The sequence below is a fragment of the Leuciscus leuciscus genome (assembly GCF_965113295.1).
Source record: "Leuciscus leuciscus genome assembly, chromosome: 24".
NCBI lineage: Eukaryota > Metazoa > Chordata > Actinopteri > Cypriniformes > Leuciscidae > Leuciscus > Leuciscus leuciscus.
Window position 1 is genome coordinate 7,735,596 of NC_138723.1, and position 20,497 is coordinate 7,756,092.

Sequence of the window (20,497 nt, forward strand, 5' to 3'; positions counted from 1 at the left end):
TTTTTTTAAAGGGGAGGAGCTGTTTGATATGTCCCGCCCTTTCTTCCTGTTTCAGTGGAAATTACATCAACACATAGAATAATGCTGCGCTTTTCAAGGCTCTTCAGTGTGACTTTAACCAATTGTCTCTGCTTTAACTGACTCGATTTGAATTATTAACTTTTTAAATTATATTGAAATATTAAATATGAACTTTTAATATTTATATAATGTATGTATATAAGGTATGGAAAACCTATTCATGGGTTTCATCAGGTCCCTTTCCACAGGTGTATAAAAATCAAGCACCTAGATTATGAATGCAGACTGCATTGTGCTTGATTAATACACCTGTGGAAAGGGACCTGATGAAATCCATGAATACATACAGTTAGGGTGACATAAACCGTGATATAAGATTTTGGCCATATTGCCCATCTCTAAGTCATTTATTTCCTGCGTGACCTGTGAAGTCACGTCCACAAACCTCTTGCGTATTGTTTGATCACAACACAACTGTGGCCTCAAAGCTTTAGCACTGCCACTCTGAGCTCGATTGCTATGTCTGAGGGAGAACACGTCCCCCTCATTAGCATACAGAGCAATAAATGAATAAATAAATAAATGTATAAATACATAAATGTAGACATAAATACATATATACATAAATAAATGTGAAAATAAATGAAAGTGGAAATAAATAAATGCATAAATAAATAAATGAAAAAATAAATAAATGTGGAAAAATATATAATTATACATAAATAGGAATATTTGTTTTTGCATATTTATTTATGTATATTCATTTTTAATTTCTGCAGGTTTGGTCCTCCATACATGTATCCTCCACACATGTATGAAAATGTACATTTCACTGTTAGCTGTTTAATATTCATAAGCAAATCTTCCACCACATTCATTAATTCGCCAGCTGACTAGCTCTCGACGTCTCCCTTGTAGCCAATCAGAATGCCTTGCCGGGTTACGCAATTAGTATTCAAAAGTCAAACCTTCATCGTAGTAGTAGTGGTACTAGTGACTTACGGTCGACAGTGACGGTAGGAGTTGCATCCTATTTTTGCACGTTGTACGGATGAAATTATAGGCATGCCATGTTTATCTTCGGCATTTCAGTGGCCCGAGCGGTAAGAAGGTATTGTAAATTCTGTTGTTTAACACACGTTATGCTGTATGTGTTGTTGTTTGACTGGGTTGACATCGGTACTACTAATAACCGAATGCTTGAATGTGACTGGGGTCAAATAGACAAGCTATAAATGCACGAATTTACCTTACAAAGCTTTAGTATTAGAGGATATCTGGTTTTAGTCAGGTTATCTCATTAGCTTCTCTCTGAACTAGGCAATGCAACTGGCATATGTGAAGTAGTATAAGTGTATCACAAGCAGATCAGGTTCGCATTCCCTAGTTTGACAGACATGTGAAAGTGTCCATCGTTAGTACGGAAAACATCCACAGCTTGCGACCCTGCACAGCACACAGTTTCTCTTCTGTATTCTCTTCTCTGTTTTATGAACTGTATGTGTAGCTTTTCTTTTTCTAAAGTTATAAGAAGCTGCATAGAAGAGCCCATGCAAGCTTATATTTTCTCAGTGGTCACTGGCTCTTTCTTTCATACAGAAAGAAAGTGTATTAATACTGGCTCTTTCTTTAATATAATGCAGAGTCATTATATCTAGCTCAAAGCTCAAGATGACACTTCAGAATGGATCAATCATATCCGCCCACAGCTGCTCCAGCACAGTTGACAAGAACCACAGCCTGCGATGGGATCTGAGCCCAGAGGAGATCCGACATCGGACTCAGAGGCTGATCCAGCGGATACAGCAAGCCTTCGACTCCGTGGGCTCCGTGGACATCGGGAAGGTGTGCTTCGAGAATACTCTGCAAGTCATTGCAGATGCAAAAGCAGATTATGCCGGTGAGTGGCGAATGATAGCCTAACTTTCATATTGTATTAATGTGAAGTTTTTTTCATCTGCTCTGTCATATTCACTTTTCTGTTCTCTGTTTCAGCTTCACGTCATATGTTGGACTTCCCCCAGTATGTGTCTCCATGTAAAGAGGTCAGACTGGCGAGCACCGAGGCTGAGAAACGCCTGTCCGATTTCGATGTGGAAATGAGCATGAGGGCGGATGTGTTTCAGAGACTTATAGTCCTGCAGGTAACACAACCACACACACTACAGTGCTGGATTTAGATTCAGAGTTATTCTGAATAATTCTGCTATTTTATTTCATTTTATTAATTGTGCAGTGGAAAGAGTATCCAATTATTGTAGGCAATCATTATAACCTTTGATAGTTTTCGTTGGCTATATAATAAATTGTGTCTCAGAGCACGCAGACGAAACACAATAAACATAATTACCACGGCTAAAGGAGTGTGTGTGTGTGCACTAACCTCTAGCCCTCCATCCAAATATGTTCTTCTCCACTATTTAGTACACAAAAATGTCAAATGAGAATGTAACAGTATGCTGTAACTGATTAACAGTTACTAAGTAACAGTAACTGATTCTTAAAGGGATAGTTCGCCCAAAAATTCTATCATTATTTACTCGCCCTCATGTCGTTACAAACCCGTAGAACTTTCATTCATCTTCAAAACACAATTGAAGATATTTTTAAGAGCTATGTTTCCATCCACCTATTTTTATGCGCATTTTGGGATATTGAATAAAAAACCGCTGGTTCGAAACGGCAAGATGAGCATAATTAAACAAGTGCATATAAAAAAACTAAAATATATATATTTTTTATCTGATAAGAAGAAAAAAAAAACTACGATGGAAATTTACCGAATAAAATTCTCGATGTGCATAAAAAAACAAAACATGGGATGGCATAACTAGACCAAACCAGCCGGCCGATCTCGTTGCACAGCATCTGAAATGCTTAATTTATTATACTGTATAGCATACGAAAACTATTATAGGCTATACAGTCACATCTCCTACTACAGCAACTTCCATTTTCCTTAGTGATACTTAGTTCCTGTTAATCAGGAAGTGACGATTTTGTGCTCACTGAATGGAAACGGTGCTTTATTCACAAACGTTTAATGCGATATTCCATTTTTATGCATAATTCAAATTCACAACTTTGGATGGAAACATAGCTAATGAAACCTAAAAGATTTCTATACCTCCATTAAAGCTACACTGTGTAATTTTTTTTGTTGATTCTTAGCAAAAAACACTTAGTTCTTTCAAAAATATATGTGCTCATTAATGTATATTTACTTCTTTCAAGTAATAAAGTATTCTCGTAAATGTATAATCTGCCATTGAAAGTACATACGGGTGAGGGGTTCGAATGCCGGTCGCCATGTTGCCCCTCCATCTTGAAACTACATTAGCCAAAGAGGGACATACCTGTAAATTCAAGCTTCGCCTTTCGCGTTTTACACTCAGTGACACCGTGACGAATGCGAGGGGGAGATTACTCACGACTAGATTGCTGAAGATGGAGGATCACGCCTATTTTCGAGGACATGTAGCAGAGTCGCCAAGGAAGCGAAAGAGAGAATTAAAACGTCAACGCGACAGGCAAATCAGCAAGACCAAAGTCAATACTGGAGTAACTTTTCCCAGATGGAAAGAGCTCATGAGGAGCAAAGATTTTAAAATGCCTGCTTTCTTCTCGAGAGGTAATTCAGCCTATTTGTGTAAATTCGAAGTTTTATAGTTGCTTGTCTAACCATAGCATGGTTGTGCATAACGCCAGAACGACCTCTAGTATAACTTGTGTTACTTTTCCTCGCGTCAATGGTGATAAAGTATTGTTTACCTTGTATCATAAATCTGTGCTGCGACGGATCACAGGTGATGAATAGTTTTAAAGGCGCAATTTTTGCGAAGTCGAACTGGAAGCCATGTTAATCTTGGAATAATACGGCCACGTAGGAGTTAAAACGCCCTCGGAATTGAAAGGAACAGAAACTAATATTCACTGGGTAGTCATATACAATTTCACCGCTAGATGGGGGAAAATATCACACAGTGTAGCTTTAAAAGTCCATTCCGTCAAAAACTAAAAGCTTCAAGTTCTTAAATAAATCGTAAGAATAATCCATATGGCCGACGGCAGCTCAAACCAGACTTAAAATGAGACTTATATTAGCTTCCTTGCTTCTTGCATGTCAAGCAAGCACATTCGAGCCTCCATTTACCAAATCTGAATGCTCTATGTATGTGTGTTGATCAATGTTTATATGCGACTAAAAGCCTAAATTAAATCTGTTCATCATGTACAGCAGTTGGGCCTTTTCAGAAGACTTGCCCTGCGTTCGAATATGCCCACTTCCATACTATATAGTAGGCATAAAACAGTATGTGAGACGAGTAGCATGTCCGAATGAGTAGTATTGATAAAACAGAAGGTGAAATACCTGGATGTCCTACGACTTCCACTGAGATTCTGAAGTGTGGATCTGATGGACACTTCACTATCCCATGAGTCCACGGGAGAGGATTTGTGAATCCCAGTGAAACGACACAACTGATGCTGTTGGTCAAATGACGGTTAAAACATGGTGGATGCAGTACATCTAGATTTCATTCATACTACACACATTCATAGCATATAGAACGTACCTTTTTAATGGTTGCGAAGCTTCAAATCAAATTTCATACCGACTTACTGAACAATATTTGATTTCGGATGCAGTTTAGGTTTAAACCACTCGATCCATATGGATTACTTTTACAATGTCTTTATGAACTTTTTGAGGCATCAACGTTTTGGTGTAATAGACTTTTAATAGAGTCAGAAATCTGTCAGATTTCATCATAATATCTTCATTTGTGCTTCAAAGAGGAAAAAAGGTCTTATGGGTTTGGAACAAACTGATTAGTAGTTTTCTTTATGTAATAATTGAGTTAATTTAAATCAGTATTTTTAAATGCTAAACCCCATTTATTAATATTGTAACCACCTCAGGGATGTGATTTTTCTGTATTTATACGGATTTCCGAATTTTCTGACCTGAAAAGTATGATGACCCACGTGAATTGCTTAAATCCGAGAAAATACATGATTGATGGTGGTGATGACGATTGGAATCGCAAAATGGCCTTAAACAATTACTAAATAAATGTAATTACAGGACACTATTATCATGTTTGCCAGGATTCAAAGCACTAAATGCAGTAAAAGCAAAACAAAGGCCAATCATCTTCCCAACTCCGTAATGAGAATAGTTTATAAATCTGTAATTTTCCTTCTTTTTGTCTTTAGCTGATCACATGACATTGCCTTCACCTGCTTATTACAGTTTATTGGTCAGTTTTCTTGAATGAATGAATGAATATGTGTTGTTTGTTTTATTGGAGGTAAACAATATGACCTCTGTCATCACTCACTAATGGAGAACTTAATCTCTGGGTACTAAAAAGACGTCTGGCAAGCTGGAAACCTCGTCCAGTTTCATAAGGGTGACCCATAAAATGAGGCATGTGGCGTTGTTGGCTGACCAAAACAGTTTCATGTTGCAGATTTCTCAAATTAAAATGATTATTTGAGTGGAAATCTCCCGTTGGAGGGAGCTGGACTCTATTTTGCGCCTTTCTACTCCAATAACGCTCATTTGACGAGGCTGTCCTCTCTCCAGGGTATTTACTGCCTTTTTAATTGGGCTGTAATAAAGTGATCCCGCTATTTCTACCGAAGGCCAGTGTGACGTCCTCACTGACCCTGTGGAAGAGTCCATTCACAGGAAAGCATGTGACGCTCGTACGGTGTCCGGCCCATGTCAGTTTGGCCTGGTGTCAGAACCACGGCAGTAAACATAACTTCAGCTGTCTCAGCATTTCCCTCTTTATCTTTATAGGAAAAACAATCCAGTGGTTTAATGCCTGAGTCGGAGAGATTCCTGGGACGACTCATTAAATTAGGCAAACGGAATGGATTGCACTTGTCTAAGGATATACAAGAAGTAGGTTTGGTTTGGTTTGGTTTGGTGTTTACTATAAACTTGCCTGTGAGGATGAATTCACATATAATCTTGATTCTTCTTAGTAGAGTGTCTCTATCACTATTGCTCATGCTTTACAGTATTTACTTTTTAGTGATTTGAACAAACCTGAAAAATGGACACCGGAGCATCAGCTTCTAAAATCATAGCAAAATTGTCACAGGCAAATACCTCTTATGTTTTGTTTAGAAAACAGCTGCTATTCTAGCTATTATTGCAAATAGAAAATTTAGCATGAAAAAAAAAAAAATTCATATGTGCCAGAAATGTATGATAATAAATACTATTTTTAAATGATTCTGATAAATATTAAGTAATGAATGTAAAAGCATGTATAGAAGTTTTTTTATACATATAAAAATTATTATTTGAAGTTGTAATATCTGTAAATATGAAATGATTCATATTACTATGAAACATTATAATATTAAAATGATAAATGTATAAAAAAAATTAAATACTTTTATATGCATTTATGAATACATTATATAATGCATAAATATAAATGATTATTTTATGTTATAATAACTGCAAATGTAAAATTTTACGTATAAAAATGTAACAATAGTAAAATTATACATGTAAATTAATACATTTAAATGAATAAAAAATAATACATTTATAATTTTTTGTTGGGGTCATGAAAACATTGGCAGGGCAAGGAGAAATTTGGACTTTCATCCCGATTGAGCAAGCAGAAAATCTTCACTGTTGAGCCCTGGAAAATAAAAATATAGTTATTAATTATTTTTATTGGTCTTTCGATGTCTTTTTTTTTCTTTTTCTCAGGAAATCAAGTCAATCTCTAAGAAAATAAGTGAACTCTCCATAGATTTCAACCAAAATTTGAATGAAGAAAATACAGTGCTGTTGTTCTCGCAAGAAGAGCTCGGTAAGTATGTTTATCTGTAGTATAACAGCTGTTTTAAGGGGCTTTCGCACCAGAGGAACGGTTTCATAGTTCCTGTAAATATTGGCGCAAGTACCCACTTTTTGGCGTGTTTGCACCGCAGGAACGGGGAACGATTTTGGTTATAGGAACGCCTTTTGGGTAACACTAAATTAGCTCTTACTTTAGAGTAGGGTTTAACTCAGCACAACAGGAACTACCAGTGACGCAAGTGTATGCTGATTGGCCGAACGCATGCCATACGAAACACCAGCACCCGCCATTTTTAAAAAGCTGTGTAAACAAACACAGTTTACATATATTTACTCCACAAACTAACTCCAGGAACATGGAAAACAGTGATAGATGGAGGCCATGAACTTCAAGCTTTACGCTACGGAGTTGTTGATGTTGTTGAATGCTGCGCTTAAATGACGTTTCTGTCGGCCGGCTTACGTCACTTCACAGTTCCTACCGCCGGTGCGAATGCAACCAGGGAAATCACCCTTAGGGGAACATTTGGTTCTGCGGAACCGTCCTGGTGGCTAGTTCCTATAACTTCCCCCTATGAAAGCCCCTTTAGTGAACTCATCTTGGACACACTTTTCCTCCTCCTTTCTTTCTCAAGTTGGTCTTGCGGAAAGCTACATGAATGGTCTGGAGAAAACAGAAGATGGGCGGTATATAGTCACCCTTGCGTATCCCCACTACTTCCCCCTGATGAAGAGATGTCATGTTTCCGAAACCAGGAGGAAGATGGAGATGGCCTTTCACAGCAGGTGCAAGGATGTAGGTTCAACTCGTACTTTGGGTTCAGTTAGGCTTTGGAGGATTAGCCCAACTGGAATGAACAAATTGTTGGGTATAGTTTTCCAGCCCTGGCAACTCAGTCATGGAAATAAAGCCATGTCCTAGTTATGCACTATTAATGTTTGTTCATTGTTTACAGGTAAACACTGCTATTCTTGAACAGCTGATTGAGTTGCGGGCAAGGCTAGCCAAACTTCTGGGCTACAACAGTCATGCCAATTACATGCTGGAAATGACCATGGCCAAAAATTCTGAGAATGTGGCACGATTTCTTGGTATGTTTTCTTGTCTTTTTATCCAGTTCTTTCTGTGAAGGATCTTCAGGCCTACATTCAGGCACGCACAGGTTAATTCTGGAGTGACAGGCAGTTTGGTGACCCTTGTCCTCATGTTCAGTTGTGTGACCTGACAGTTTCATTATGTTGTCGTCTGTCTGTGGTGTTGCATAGACTCCTCTTGTAGCATTTTGGTTGTGCTTTGCTGACTCTTCGTTTATTTTGTAATCATTAATTGACAGATACTATTTTACAGGCAGTTTTACTTGTGCTGATGAAAAACAAATGATATGCACGATAATAGATAGAAAACATATTATATATAAGAATCCGCCAACTAGTAGTTTCCTTTATTTCAAAAGTATTTCAAAAAATATTATTTTGAATCGGTTTAGTGAGTTTTGAGTAAAAATATTGGTAACACTTTTTACACTGTTACACATCTTACATATTAATTACTATAGTACTTACTATATTAGTTACAGTAAATTATGCATAATTACACACAACTAAACCTAAACCAAACCCTAATTATGTAGTATGTACATGTAGTTTGTTAATATTACACAGTACTTAAATGTATAATTAAACTGTAACAAGCACACCTTAAAATAAAGTGTAACCACAATATTGGTCATCAGTAAATTATTTTACACATTATTCACTCAAAAATATTTGAAAATAACTTTAATCAAAGAGCACCTATGTACAACCTTTGAGTGCATTAATATATATTATATGAGATGTTCAAGATGTCATTATGTTGCAGGTATACAGTCGTAATCTAAATTATTCAACCCCCGTTGCAAATCAGGTTTATTGGCAAAATGTACAGACTTTCAGCTGTTTGCAAAGAACAAATCAAACAAAAGTAATTGAAATAGCTCAACACAACAGTGGTTTCCCCAAATTTAACTGAAAATGCAACTTTTAATGACTTCTGCAGTCTCAAAATTATTCAACCCCCTGAAGAGAATCCCTCACAACAGTGCAAATCTGCAAAACAGGTGTTGCCTCAAGCACACCTGATGCAACTGATCAAGGGCTTCATTAGTTGCACCAGGTGTGCTTGAACTAGAACACATGAAATATCTGAACTGGCTAGGTTTCTTAGGTGTCACGTTTGACTGCATGTTAGAAATATGGCCAAGTCAAAAGAATGGTCCAAAAAGTTAAGAGAAGATATCATCGCCCTTCACAAACAAGGAACAGGATACAAAAAGATAGCGACGGCACTAAATGTTCCTAGAGACACCGTTGGAAGCAAAGTTTGCAAGTTCAGAGTTATAGGAACAGTGGTTACACTACATGGACGGGGCAGAAAAAGGAAACTATCAACGACTGCAACCAGATTTCTGAGAAGGCAGGTTCAGAAAAACCCTTGAGTGACTGCAGAAGACCTGCAGCAAGACCTGGTGGCAACAGGCACTGAGGGTTCAGCTGCACAGTAAGGCTCGTACTAAACGCATGCCAGAACTCCAAGACGTACACCACTACTGACTCAAAACCACAGGAAAAGTCGGCTCAAATTTGCTCAAAATCATATAAATAAGCCAAAGAAGTTTTGGGATTCTGTTCTGTGGAGCGATGGAACTTTTCGGCCCTCTGGATCAGCGGTGTGTCTGGAGGAAGAAGAATGAAGCATATGCTGTAAAGAACACTCTGTCTGCAGTTCAGCATGTTGGGGCTCGTGATGTTCTGCGGCTGCTTTATATCCTCTGGCACTGGAAACCTGCAGTGTGTGGAAGGCAAGATGTATTTATTGAAGTATCAGGAAATCCAAGGAGAAAACGTCATGCCGTCAGTGAGGAAGCTGAAGCTTGGGCGTCATTGGACCTTCCAACAGGACAATGATCCCAGGGTTGGAAGTGACAGGACAATGATCCCTCCAACAGGACAATGATCCCTCCAACAGGACAATGATCCCAAGCATACCTCAAATTCCACCAAGGCTTGGTTGCAGAAGAAGTCCTGGAAGAGTCTACAGTGGCCTCACAGTCACCTGACTTGAACCCCATAGAAAATCTCTGGAGGGATTTGAAGAAGGCGGTTGCAGGACGCAAACCCAAGAGTATCACTGAACTGGAGGCCATTACTAATGAGGAATGGGTTAAGATTCCTCAGATATGCAGCCAGAAGCTGCTGTCTGGTTCTACATCTCGTTTGCAGCAGCTCATAACAGTATACGGGTACTCTACTAAATACTAAAGATGCTTGCCATGAAGGGGTTGAATCATTTTTAAAACTGCAGAAGTCATTAAATGTTGAAACCACTTGAAACATTTGTTGTGTTGAGCTATTTCAATTACTTTTGTTTGATTTGTTCATTGAAAGTCTGTACATTTTGTCAATAAACCTGATTTGCAATGGGGGTTGAATGATTTCAATTACAACTGTATATAAGATTCTAAGATTTGTTTTTATGTTTTTGAAAGAAGTCTTTGTTTACCAAGGTTGCATTTATTTGATCAAAGATACAGTAAAAACAGTAGTATTTTTAAACATTATTACAATTTAAAATAACTGTTGATAACACTTTTTTTACAATGTCCTTGTTATGTTACTTGTAGTTACTTACTGTAGTAATAACTATAAATTATGCATAATTACATGCAACTAACCTTAAACCAAACCCTAACCCTATAGTAAGTGCATGTAGTTAATTATTATTATTATTCAGTACTTAAATGTATAATTACACTGTAACAAGGACACCTTAAAATTAAGTGTAACCAGACTGTTTTGTATTTAATTATATTTTAAATGTAGTTTATTTCTGTGATCAAAGCTGAATTTTCAGCATCATTACTCCAGTCTTCAGTGTCACATGATCCTTCAGAAATCATTCTAATATGATGATTTGATGTTCAAGAAACATTTCTGATTATTATCAATATTGAAAACAGTTGTGTTGCTTCATATGTTTATGGAAACTGTGATACATATTTTTCAGGATTCTTTAATGAATAGAAAGGGGTCAAACACTGACCACCCACAACACAAGTGAAGCAAATCATGGTGACTATTTTGTATCAACTGTGTGTGTAAAGGTCTGGGCTTTAGTCTGTTGCCATAGTCAATGTGTGGGATGTTGCCGAAATGGCTTGGGCATCTTACAGCAGGATAAAGTTTCCTGTCACCTAGTACACACAGTTCCAGGTGTCGCCCTGGCCTCCAGATACCCCAGATCTCAGTCCAAATCAAGCATCAGTGGGATGTTGTGGTACAAAACGTCCCATCCATGGTCACTTCACCCAAAGTTCAGGACTTAAAGTGTCTGCCGCTAATGTTTTGGTGCCAGATAGATACCACAGGGCACCTTCAGGGGTGTCAAAGTGGTTTTGGCAGGTGCTCATAGTGTTTTTGCTCTGAACAGTTTTCCAGCTGTCTAAATAACCAAACTGTTTTTGGTGCTCAATAGATGAGTTGTATACAAGGTTGAGACCAGTTGGCGAGCAGGAGCGGCACGACCTGCTGTCGCTCAAACACGCTGACTGTGAGAGGCGGGGCTTGGCCTTTGACGAACAGCTGCACGCATGGGACATGCCCTACTACATGAACCAGGTGGAACGAGTGAAGTTCGCGGTGGATAAGGACAAACTGATCGAGTACTTCCCTCTGGAGGTGGTAACAGAGGGCCTGCTGAACATATATCAGGATCTGTTGGGTCTGGAGTTCCAGCAGGTGGAGAACGCACATGTGTGGCACGATAGCGTCAAACTGTACTCAGTACTGGACTCTGTTACTGGAGATGAAATTGGACAGTTTTACTTGGACTTGCATCCCAGGTAAACCATTCTAGACATTCTAGATCCATTATAATCCTTTATGTTTTGGATTGTCTAATTGGTCTTGGCTAACTAGTACATTTTCTTCGGTCAACAAGCTCCAGCAGAAACAATTTGTTCATAGACCAGCTCAACCAGCTTGGTTCTGCTAGTGAACAGAATAGCTATGCTAGTCCAGCAAAGTCAAGTGGTGCAACCAACATGCAAAAAAAATTAAAACAGGAAATTATATCATGGAGATGAGATCAAGGTCATCTCTTTTGCTGTAGTGTGTCAATAGGAAATATCAGTTAACATTCCCAAACATTCCTTTTGCCATTAATTGTAATAATCCAGTGAGATTTTTTTATGCAAAAGGAGTCTGACAGCAGCCGGTATGATCTGATCATCTCATCATCATTGAGTCTGTCTGTGATTACATGAAGAAACAGAAGAAAACTGAGACAAAAGTCAAGCTCAGGGACGAAGGAGCTCAGACGTTAAACGTAACTTTAATTGTAAAATAAACATAAACAACCAAGCAAAAAGAGCGGCAGCATCCGTGTACCATTTAAGCACAATAAAAACTGCAAGGTAAAATGTCCCGGGCTCTCGGCCCCACCCTGCTGTGTACCACATTAACGTTATAAAACTTTAATACATTAGCTGATTCATGAACATGAGTCCCGTCAGATTGCTTTCCATCGGCTGCAGAGGTGAAGACTACACTCCCATGATTCCATGCTCATTCACCACATCATAAAGCTACGCCTTTGTTATTGTTTTGAATAAGTGACCTCTAGCGGCGAAAATTACATATATTTTGCCTTTAAACTAAAATTGAAGTGAAAACTGAAAATATAAAACAAAAAGCGAATTCAAAATATTAATAAATACTATAATAGTACATAACAGGGTTTCTGTGGGTTCTTGATAAGTCTAAAATCCAATAATCAGAATTTTAGTCCTTAAAATGTTGCTTTAGGTCTTAACGTTATTTAATTGGCTTGGCAAGATAACGCAGAAGTGCGTTCCAAGAAACAGTTGTTGGGTCCCCGCCCTACACCCTTCATCATCTCTTCACAGTTCTCACTCTGGAGGGTTAGGGCATAGGGATGAGTCCTTCAGAATGAAACGCAGGGCCAATACAAATTTGGAAAATGGGTGAACAAAGCCATCGAATTATTTATTTTTTTCCTTTTAATGTTTAATGTTTTATTTGATATTTTGTTTTTTATTTTAGCCCATTTTTTACTGCTTAAACACAGTTCTGTGTAGTCATATTCAGTTGATTGTTCATGTTGAATGTGAATAGATACAATTTTGGACGTGAAAGGACATGAAATAAGTCTTAAATTGCATTCATAATGGTCTTAAAAAAAGTCTAACATTTAGCCTGTTGAAACCTGCAGAAACCCTGCATAAATAATACAAAAAATAACACTGAAACCAGCCTGGAAATTCATGCTGATCAAAACTAAACGAGGTTTGTTAACTTAAAGCACCCCAGTGCAGTTCTGAGGCTCTTAAGAGCATGCAGATGAAATCTGATGAATACTTCATGTGCTTCTCTGAGGAAATGGCTTATTGGCCGTGAATGTTATAACCTCCAGATGTATTGGTCTGTTTTACTCTTCAGGGAGGGCAAGTACGGCCATGCTGCATGCTTTGGGCTCCAGCCAGGATGTCTGCGGCCCGATGGGAATCGTAGGATACCTGTGGCCGCCATGGTGTCCAACTTCACAAAACCCACACGCAACTGGCCTTCCTTACTGCAGCACCATGAGGTGGAGACCTTCTTCCATGAGTTTGGACATGTCATGCATGAGCTCTGCTCCCGGGTACGTCAGTATTCTCAAACATAAAGATCGAGGGTCCGAATGTCTGAGACCACACTGAATGAAAATCTCAGATCAATAAGAAGTGTAACTGGTGGTACCAAATGTGCTTTTCTGTGTCAACCTGCATGTTCCAGACGCGCTATGCAGAGTTCAGTGGGACGCAGGTGGAGACTGATTTTGTGGAGGTGCCGTCTCAAATGCTGGAGAACTGGGTTTGGGAGAAAGAGCCTCTCAGGAGGATGTCGCGCCACTACAAAGATGGCAGCCCGATCCCAGACGACCTGCTGGATAAACTCATAGCATCTAGAGTGGCCAACACAGGTCAGATCTGACCCCACATTCACTACATCTATATAATCATCATCTGTATGTTCAAAAACATATGTTTGAACTTATTTTGAGGGAAGATTATTCAGAGAGAAGTAACATATATATATATATATATATATATATATATACAGACCCTTTCCAAAAAAAATTGAATATCATGGATAAGTTTATTTATTTCCAGAATTCCATTCAAAACGTTAAACTTCCATAGATTATAGATTCAGGGCCCACAACTTAAACGATTTCAAGTATTTAATTGTTTATTTGTACATAATTTGGGCTTCCAGCTCATAAAACCCACGAAAACAGGATTTTAAAAAATTAAGAATATTACATGAAATCACACAGTAATACCATGGTCATTGATCCAGGTTTTGGTTATTTTGGCAGCGTGGGCAGGTGCAAATCCTGCTGGAAAATGAAGTCAGCATCTCCATAAAGCTTGTCTGCTGAAGGAAGCATGAAGTGCTCTGGAAATGTCCTGGTAGACGTCTGCGTTGAGTGGACAGCACAGTGGACCAACACCAGCCGATGACATGGCTCCCCAAACCAACACAGACTGTGGAAACTTCACACTGGACTTCAAGCATCTTGTATTGTGTGCCTCTCCATTCTTCCTCCAGACTCTGGGACCTTGGTTTCCAAATGAGATGCAAAATTTGCTCTCATCAGAAAAGAGGACTTTGGTCCACTGTGCTTTATTAAATCCAGAGTCAACGCAGCCGTCTACCAGGACATTTCCAGAGCACTTCATGCTTCCTTCATTTTCCAGCAGGATTTGCACCTGCCCACACTGCCAAAATAACCAAAACCTGGTTCAATGACCATGGTATTACTGTGTGATTACTTTTCCATGATATTCAAATTTTTTGGAAAGGGTCTGTATATATATATGCCTAAAATTATCAAACAAATATGAACAAAATTATATTTTGCATAAAGTAAATGAAGCCTATTTTGGGAACATTAAGATTCCTTTTTTATTTTTTAATGGCCATGAAAGAGTGTTTTTTAAACTCTCACTGGTGATTCTCATTAGATTCACTGTTATGCAATGCTTTATTTATAATATTTTTATATTTTATTTATATAACAAACTATCTTTTTGTATTAAAATAATGAAAATTTGGGGAGAAGAGAAATGTGCTTGGATGTCACTAAAATGTCACTAAAATATTGCAGTGGTCTTAAAAATAGGATTTTTTTTTTTAATTAACTTAATTACTGGTGTCATAAGAGTTTGCGCACAAAAAGTATTCTCGTCGCTTGATAAACTTAAGGTTGAGCCACTGTAGTCACTTGGACTATTTTAACGATATCTTTAGTGCTCAGACTAACACCAAAGTACTCTAGTGTCTTAGTTATTGGCCATATTATAAAATATTTATTGATTTTGACATATTAGGTCATCCTTGCGTTCGATTAGTAATTGTAACTCGACACTTTGTTTAATAAAAATGACACTATTAACAGTTTACTGCTGAAACATTACTCTGATCTCACAGCTTTTCCTGTTACTTTAAATATCTTCTATACATATTTGTGGTAAAGGGGTAAACACACACACAAATTTTTTTTTTTTTTAAATATATATTAGTTTTTTCCATCTAAACCGGTCTCTGTCCGCAGGTCTGATGAACCTCAGGCAGATCGTTCTCAGTAAAGCTGACCAAACGCTCCACACTAAAGACAGAGCGGACACCGCAGCCGAGTTTGCCAAGCACAGCAAAGACATCCTGGGAATCCCAGCCACACCAGGTCATAAACACAGTCCCAACACGCTTATGACACCTCGTCTAATGAGCACATCAACACATCAATGACTATTCAGTGTTCAGCAGCTCGGTGTGAACACTCATTACACATGCAGAGAGCTTAGCCACCCGCAACAGAGCTCATTTGCATATGGGCGCTGCTTTTACATTCTTTTTCTACATAGACTTGTGCTAAACATGTGTTTTACTGTTGCGTTTGCGTCTCGCATCTTCTTGTGCATGATACGGCTAAAAACATGGCGATGACCCTGTTGATTAGAACGTCGCTCTGCGTCATACAGACTATATAAACTGATGACGTGTTTTATTTATATCAGATACACATTGTGTTAGTAACTATAAAGTTTACTCTATTCTTCTCCCACTTCACCGACCACTTACTTTCATGCATTTCGTGAGAAGTGGATGAATTGACGTGCTGTAAATCCGACAAATACAATTCTCTGAATTGCGGTGCAAAATACCACTACCACTATCATGCGTTATAGATCATCAAGCATGATCATTATAAATGTTTATAATAATAATAATAAGGTGATACGTTCTAAAATAACTCGCACTGGGCGTCAGCTATAATATTTTAAACTTACGTGTGAAAGGATTAAAGGGATAGTTCACTTTGAAATATATTTTTGGTATGTTTTAGCTTACCTCAAGGGCATCCAAGATGTAGGTGTCTTTTTTTCCGCAGTAGTTTCAATTTTGATATTTTTAGGTCAAACCGTTCTTGTCTGTCAGTCATATAATGCAGGTCGATGGTCATTATCTCAAAACACAAGCACAGAGTCCAAATTAAAACAATTCCCCGTCGTCCAAATTAAACAATTCCCCATCGTAAGTACACATTGATGGCCTAAGACACGAAACGAGTGGTTTGTGTGAGAAAACGAACAGTATTTATATCGTTTTTACCTCTTGAACTCAGACATGTCCGAGTGATCTGAGAGCGCGGGCGGGTATAGTTATATACACTAGATGTCGCCTTAAAGACATTCGTTCCAATGAACTGCCGTAGACAAGGCGACATCTAGTGTGTATATATCTATGCACCAGTCTGCGTACACGTCAGATCAGATCACTCGGACATGGCTGTGTTCAAGAGGTAAACACGATATAAATACTGTTCGTTTTCTCACACAAACCGCTCGTTTCGTGTCTTAGGCCATCAATGTGTACTTACGATGGGGAATTGTTTAATTTGGACGACGGGGAATTGTTTTAATTTGGACTTCTCTGTGCATGCTCTTTGAGACAGTGACCATAGACCTGCATTATATGACTGACAGACAAGAACGGTTTGACCTAAAAATATCAAAATTGAAACTACTGCGGAAAAAAAGACACCTACATCTTGGATGCCCTTGAGGTAAGCTAAAACATACCAAAAATTAATTTCAAAGTGAACTATCCCTTTAAATTGATTTAGAAATTGTTAAATTGGTAATTATATCACTCAGCAAACGTCTCTAGACCCGTTTTTACTCTGCCTGGTGTCTCACGTTTTAAAAGGAAACATGCGTTCTGTGTGAACAGCCACAGAATGTGTTTATTTTTCATTTTTTTATCCACTACATGGCTTTTTCATAGTTTTTCTTTGTAAACATGACACAGCATTTAAGAAAGCACAAATGCAGGAACTGAAATGAATTGCCCCTTAAAGGTACAGAAGTCCAATCTGGAGGTTTAATTGTAAAAGTCTAGACGGGCATGTTTGACTGTTGCACTCTTGTCTTTTGCAGCATCTCACACACGACATGGTGTTCTGCAAACACAATGCTGAAGTTAAAAGAAGTTTTAAACTTTTAAAGAAACATCTCTAGTTTTTTTCATTTCTCTGCCATACTGGATAATAACTGATTAATAATAATCTGGATTACATAATCAGATTCCAGAAACTAAGTACATGTAATTGGATTACATTACATTTTAAGATACTCATAATCATACTACAGTTTTATTTTTTATTGATTACATATTTACATAATGTTAGTAAATTATTCATAATTTATTGATTCTCCCCAATTCTTCTTTTTTATTTTCTTAATTTTCCTGTCTAAAAAAGCCCATCACTTATATATGATATGTTTGAAAAGTCTTCTAGACTTGTGGAATTGCACACAAAGCCACTAGTCGTGTGGCAGCAGCTATATGTAAAACATTAAGTACATACATTAACCATGTATTACTGTCTTTGGGAGGTTTTTGTCTTGCAAACTCATTAAAATGCACAAATTCATGTCATTTCATAAGTTATTTATTATATTGGGTTGACTAAAATGACAAGAAAAAACAATAAACTTCAAGGTTTACAATTAATTCAGTGAGATTAATGTACGGTAATAAATGATGTAGTAAACTACAATCAAATCTGCATATAATCATATTAAAATTTTATTTAAAATCGAGAATTGATTTTTAATCGAATCATGACCTCAAGAATCGATTTAAATCGAATGATTCCCACCCCTAATGTATTTATTTAGAAGATGTTATGATATTTTGCTCTTTCAAAGCAAAAGACCTGGAGCCTCTTAAGCATTATCTTCATATTTCTGTGTGTTCTTCTGCAGGCACAAACATGACGGCCAGCTTCAGTCATCTAGCCGGAGGATACGACGGTCAGTACTACAGCTACCTGTGGAGTGAAGTCTACTCCATGGACATCTTCTTCACTCGCTTCAAGAAGGAGGGCATCTTGAATCCAAAGGTTTCGCTCTTGTTATTCTAGCTTTCCATTGGTCAGAGTGAATTGAGAAAACATGTGACTGATGTTTAGATTGTCTCATCATGGCACAGCACATTTTAATAGAGAACTGAGTCATTAAAGCAGTTGATGGTTACCACATGACTGATGTGCCAGCATTTCCACATTCATATGTCCATTTAGGGCATGTAGCAGACTCTTATCAAGAGTGACGCACACGTGAGTTCATTGTCAAACTGCTGTCGAGGGATTATCTGCCACGAAGAGATCAATATTATTTATAATAATAGATACCTCAGGAATACTAGCTGAGAATAGATTGTTCATACAGTTGTTGTGTAAATGAGTGAGTGTTGTGTCATAGTTAGTCATAGTATTGTTGAAGGATGAGTCTATGGAAGATTATTTGTAGAGCGCTTTCACAATGTGTGTTTTTCAGCAGCTTTACAGACGGTGCTTGTTTCAATGCCATAGTTTAGATTAGATTAGACTAGTGAAATTCCTGTGTATTAATGACACCATCTGGTCATTAATGTAATCATATGTTTTGATTATGTTTTAGTTTGATAACTGTGTTCGTGTGTGTGTGTGTGTGTGTGTGTTGACATGCAGGTGGGCCGGGAATACAGGCGCGTGGTCCTGGAAACGGGAGGTTCAGTGGATGGCATGGATATGCTGAAAGCGTTCCTGGGTCGTGAACCATGCCAGGATGCGTTTTTCCAGTGTAAAGGACTCGCCCAAACAATTACAGAACAAAACTCTCATTGACGTCGGACTGTGAACTACAGGAAAGCAACTTTTCTGAATATATAGAGATCCAATGACACATGCATCCTTAGTTTTCATTGTAATAGTAGTGATATACAGAATATAATATTATGTATACATTTTAAGTTGTATTTCCTGCTGGTGTTTTGTTTCATTTATAATCAATTACACATTTAAATGAAGGTAGCTATTAGCTTTTATGCAAACTGAGTCATGCATGAAGAGTCTTCAAGGTCTGTGCAGTCTCAAATGATTTTTCGTGGGGAAATAATAAATACAAAATTAGGTTAACTTCAAAGCTTACTTCAAAGAGATATTGCCAAAGTTAAGTGAATTCACATTGTAAAGTGCAAAATATAAATCTGTATTTCCATGATGAATAATGTATTTGCAATATAAGCATCATAACATTATGTAAATAAGTATGTAAATACAGTACTATGATGCTGCACACGTTAATATAAACCAGACATAATTATAATGCCTCGTTTTATGCCGTATCCACAAAGAGTCCTTGGCCTGAAAAGTCGAAGCCCCCCGTCATTGAAGATTTAAAGTGACAGTGACACCAGTGAACACTAGAGGGAGACAGACACCAACCGACAGCACTCTGAACGAGCCAGTGTTGAATAAAACCGTTTTAGACATTTAATATCAGTGTTTCACTATTTTATCACTATTACAGAAAATATGAACTAGAGACTAAATACCACTACTTTTCTGGTATATTGCCATTAAAAAAAAAGAAAAAAAATTACGAGCACTTTGTAAGACATTTTTACCACTGGCCCTCGTAGAGTTAAAGCCATGATAAAAACCAAAACTCACACGTTTTTCATGACGAGCACTCGTCTGTTGTAAAATTATAACGCAACACAAACCAGCCAACCTTGCGAGGGAAACTGATCCGAGGCTCTTCCTCCCGTTGCCTTCAATTGGGAGAAACTGATTCGTTACCGGGAACTCACATTTTCCATTGGATTAAACTGTACGCCTATCAGCTCTGTGTTGATGGGGTTCGACGGAGGCCCCCACCAGCTTTAGCAGCGGCGCTGAGAAGTACGATTCATTTTAGCGAGTCGGTTCGTTCGAACGATTCATTCCAACAAGCTGGTTTCCATGAAATTCACTGATTCGTTGAATTTATCACATTCACTTTTCCCCCCAAAATACTCACGCGACAATTATAAGTGTTCGCTTTTGTAGTAAAATAAATATTACGATATTACTGTGTCTATGATTTTAAATAATCAGTTAAATAAGTTTTAATTAATTTAACTAGTGGGTTCGTTCGTTCGAACGATTCGTTTGAGTCCCAACAAACCGGTTTTCATTTGATTCAATGATTCGTTCGATGTATC

The 20,497-nt window shown here is 37.8% G+C and overlaps 1 protein-coding gene across 4 annotated transcripts; it reads left to right on the forward strand.

The window, feature by feature from the left end:
- Positions 1 to 914: 914 nt before the first annotated feature.
- Positions 915 to 20,497, forward strand: nln (neurolysin (metallopeptidase M3 family)). 4 transcript variants are annotated; one of them, XM_082157095.1, is made up of 13 exons: positions 915 to 1,037; positions 1,665 to 1,921; positions 2,017 to 2,165; positions 5,834 to 5,938; positions 6,767 to 6,869; positions 7,495 to 7,655; positions 7,816 to 7,951; positions 11,373 to 11,739; positions 13,358 to 13,559; positions 13,694 to 13,880; positions 15,519 to 15,647; positions 18,235 to 18,371; positions 18,981 to 20,496. In XM_082157095.1, the coding sequence occupies exons 2-13, from the start codon at positions 1,693 to 1,695 to the stop codon at positions 19,134 to 19,136; spliced, it is 2,061 nt and encodes a 686-aa protein (XP_082013221.1). In that variant the 5' UTR covers positions 915 to 1,037; positions 1,665 to 1,692; the 3' UTR covers positions 19,137 to 20,496. The 4 variants fall into 4 exon arrangements, with proteins under 4 accessions (XP_082013221.1, XP_082013219.1, XP_082013218.1 ...); XM_082157093.1 differs by having other exon boundaries at positions 980 to 1,124; positions 18,981 to 20,497; XM_082157092.1 differs by having other exon boundaries at positions 981 to 1,132.

Excerpts from the sequence above, each read along its gene's own strand:
- nln (XM_082157092.1), top strand. The coding sequence starts at position 1,092 with ATGTTTATCTTCGGCATTTCAGTGGCCCGAGCGGTAAGAAG. Across the intron at positions 2,166-5,833 it reads AGAGACTTATAGTCCTGCAG|GAAAAACAATCCAGTGGTTT; the intron begins GTAACACAACCA and ends TTATCTTTATAG. Across the intron at positions 18,372-18,980 it reads AGGGCATCTTGAATCCAAAG|GTGGGCCGGGAATACAGGCG; the intron begins GTTTCGCTCTTG and ends GTTGACATGCAG.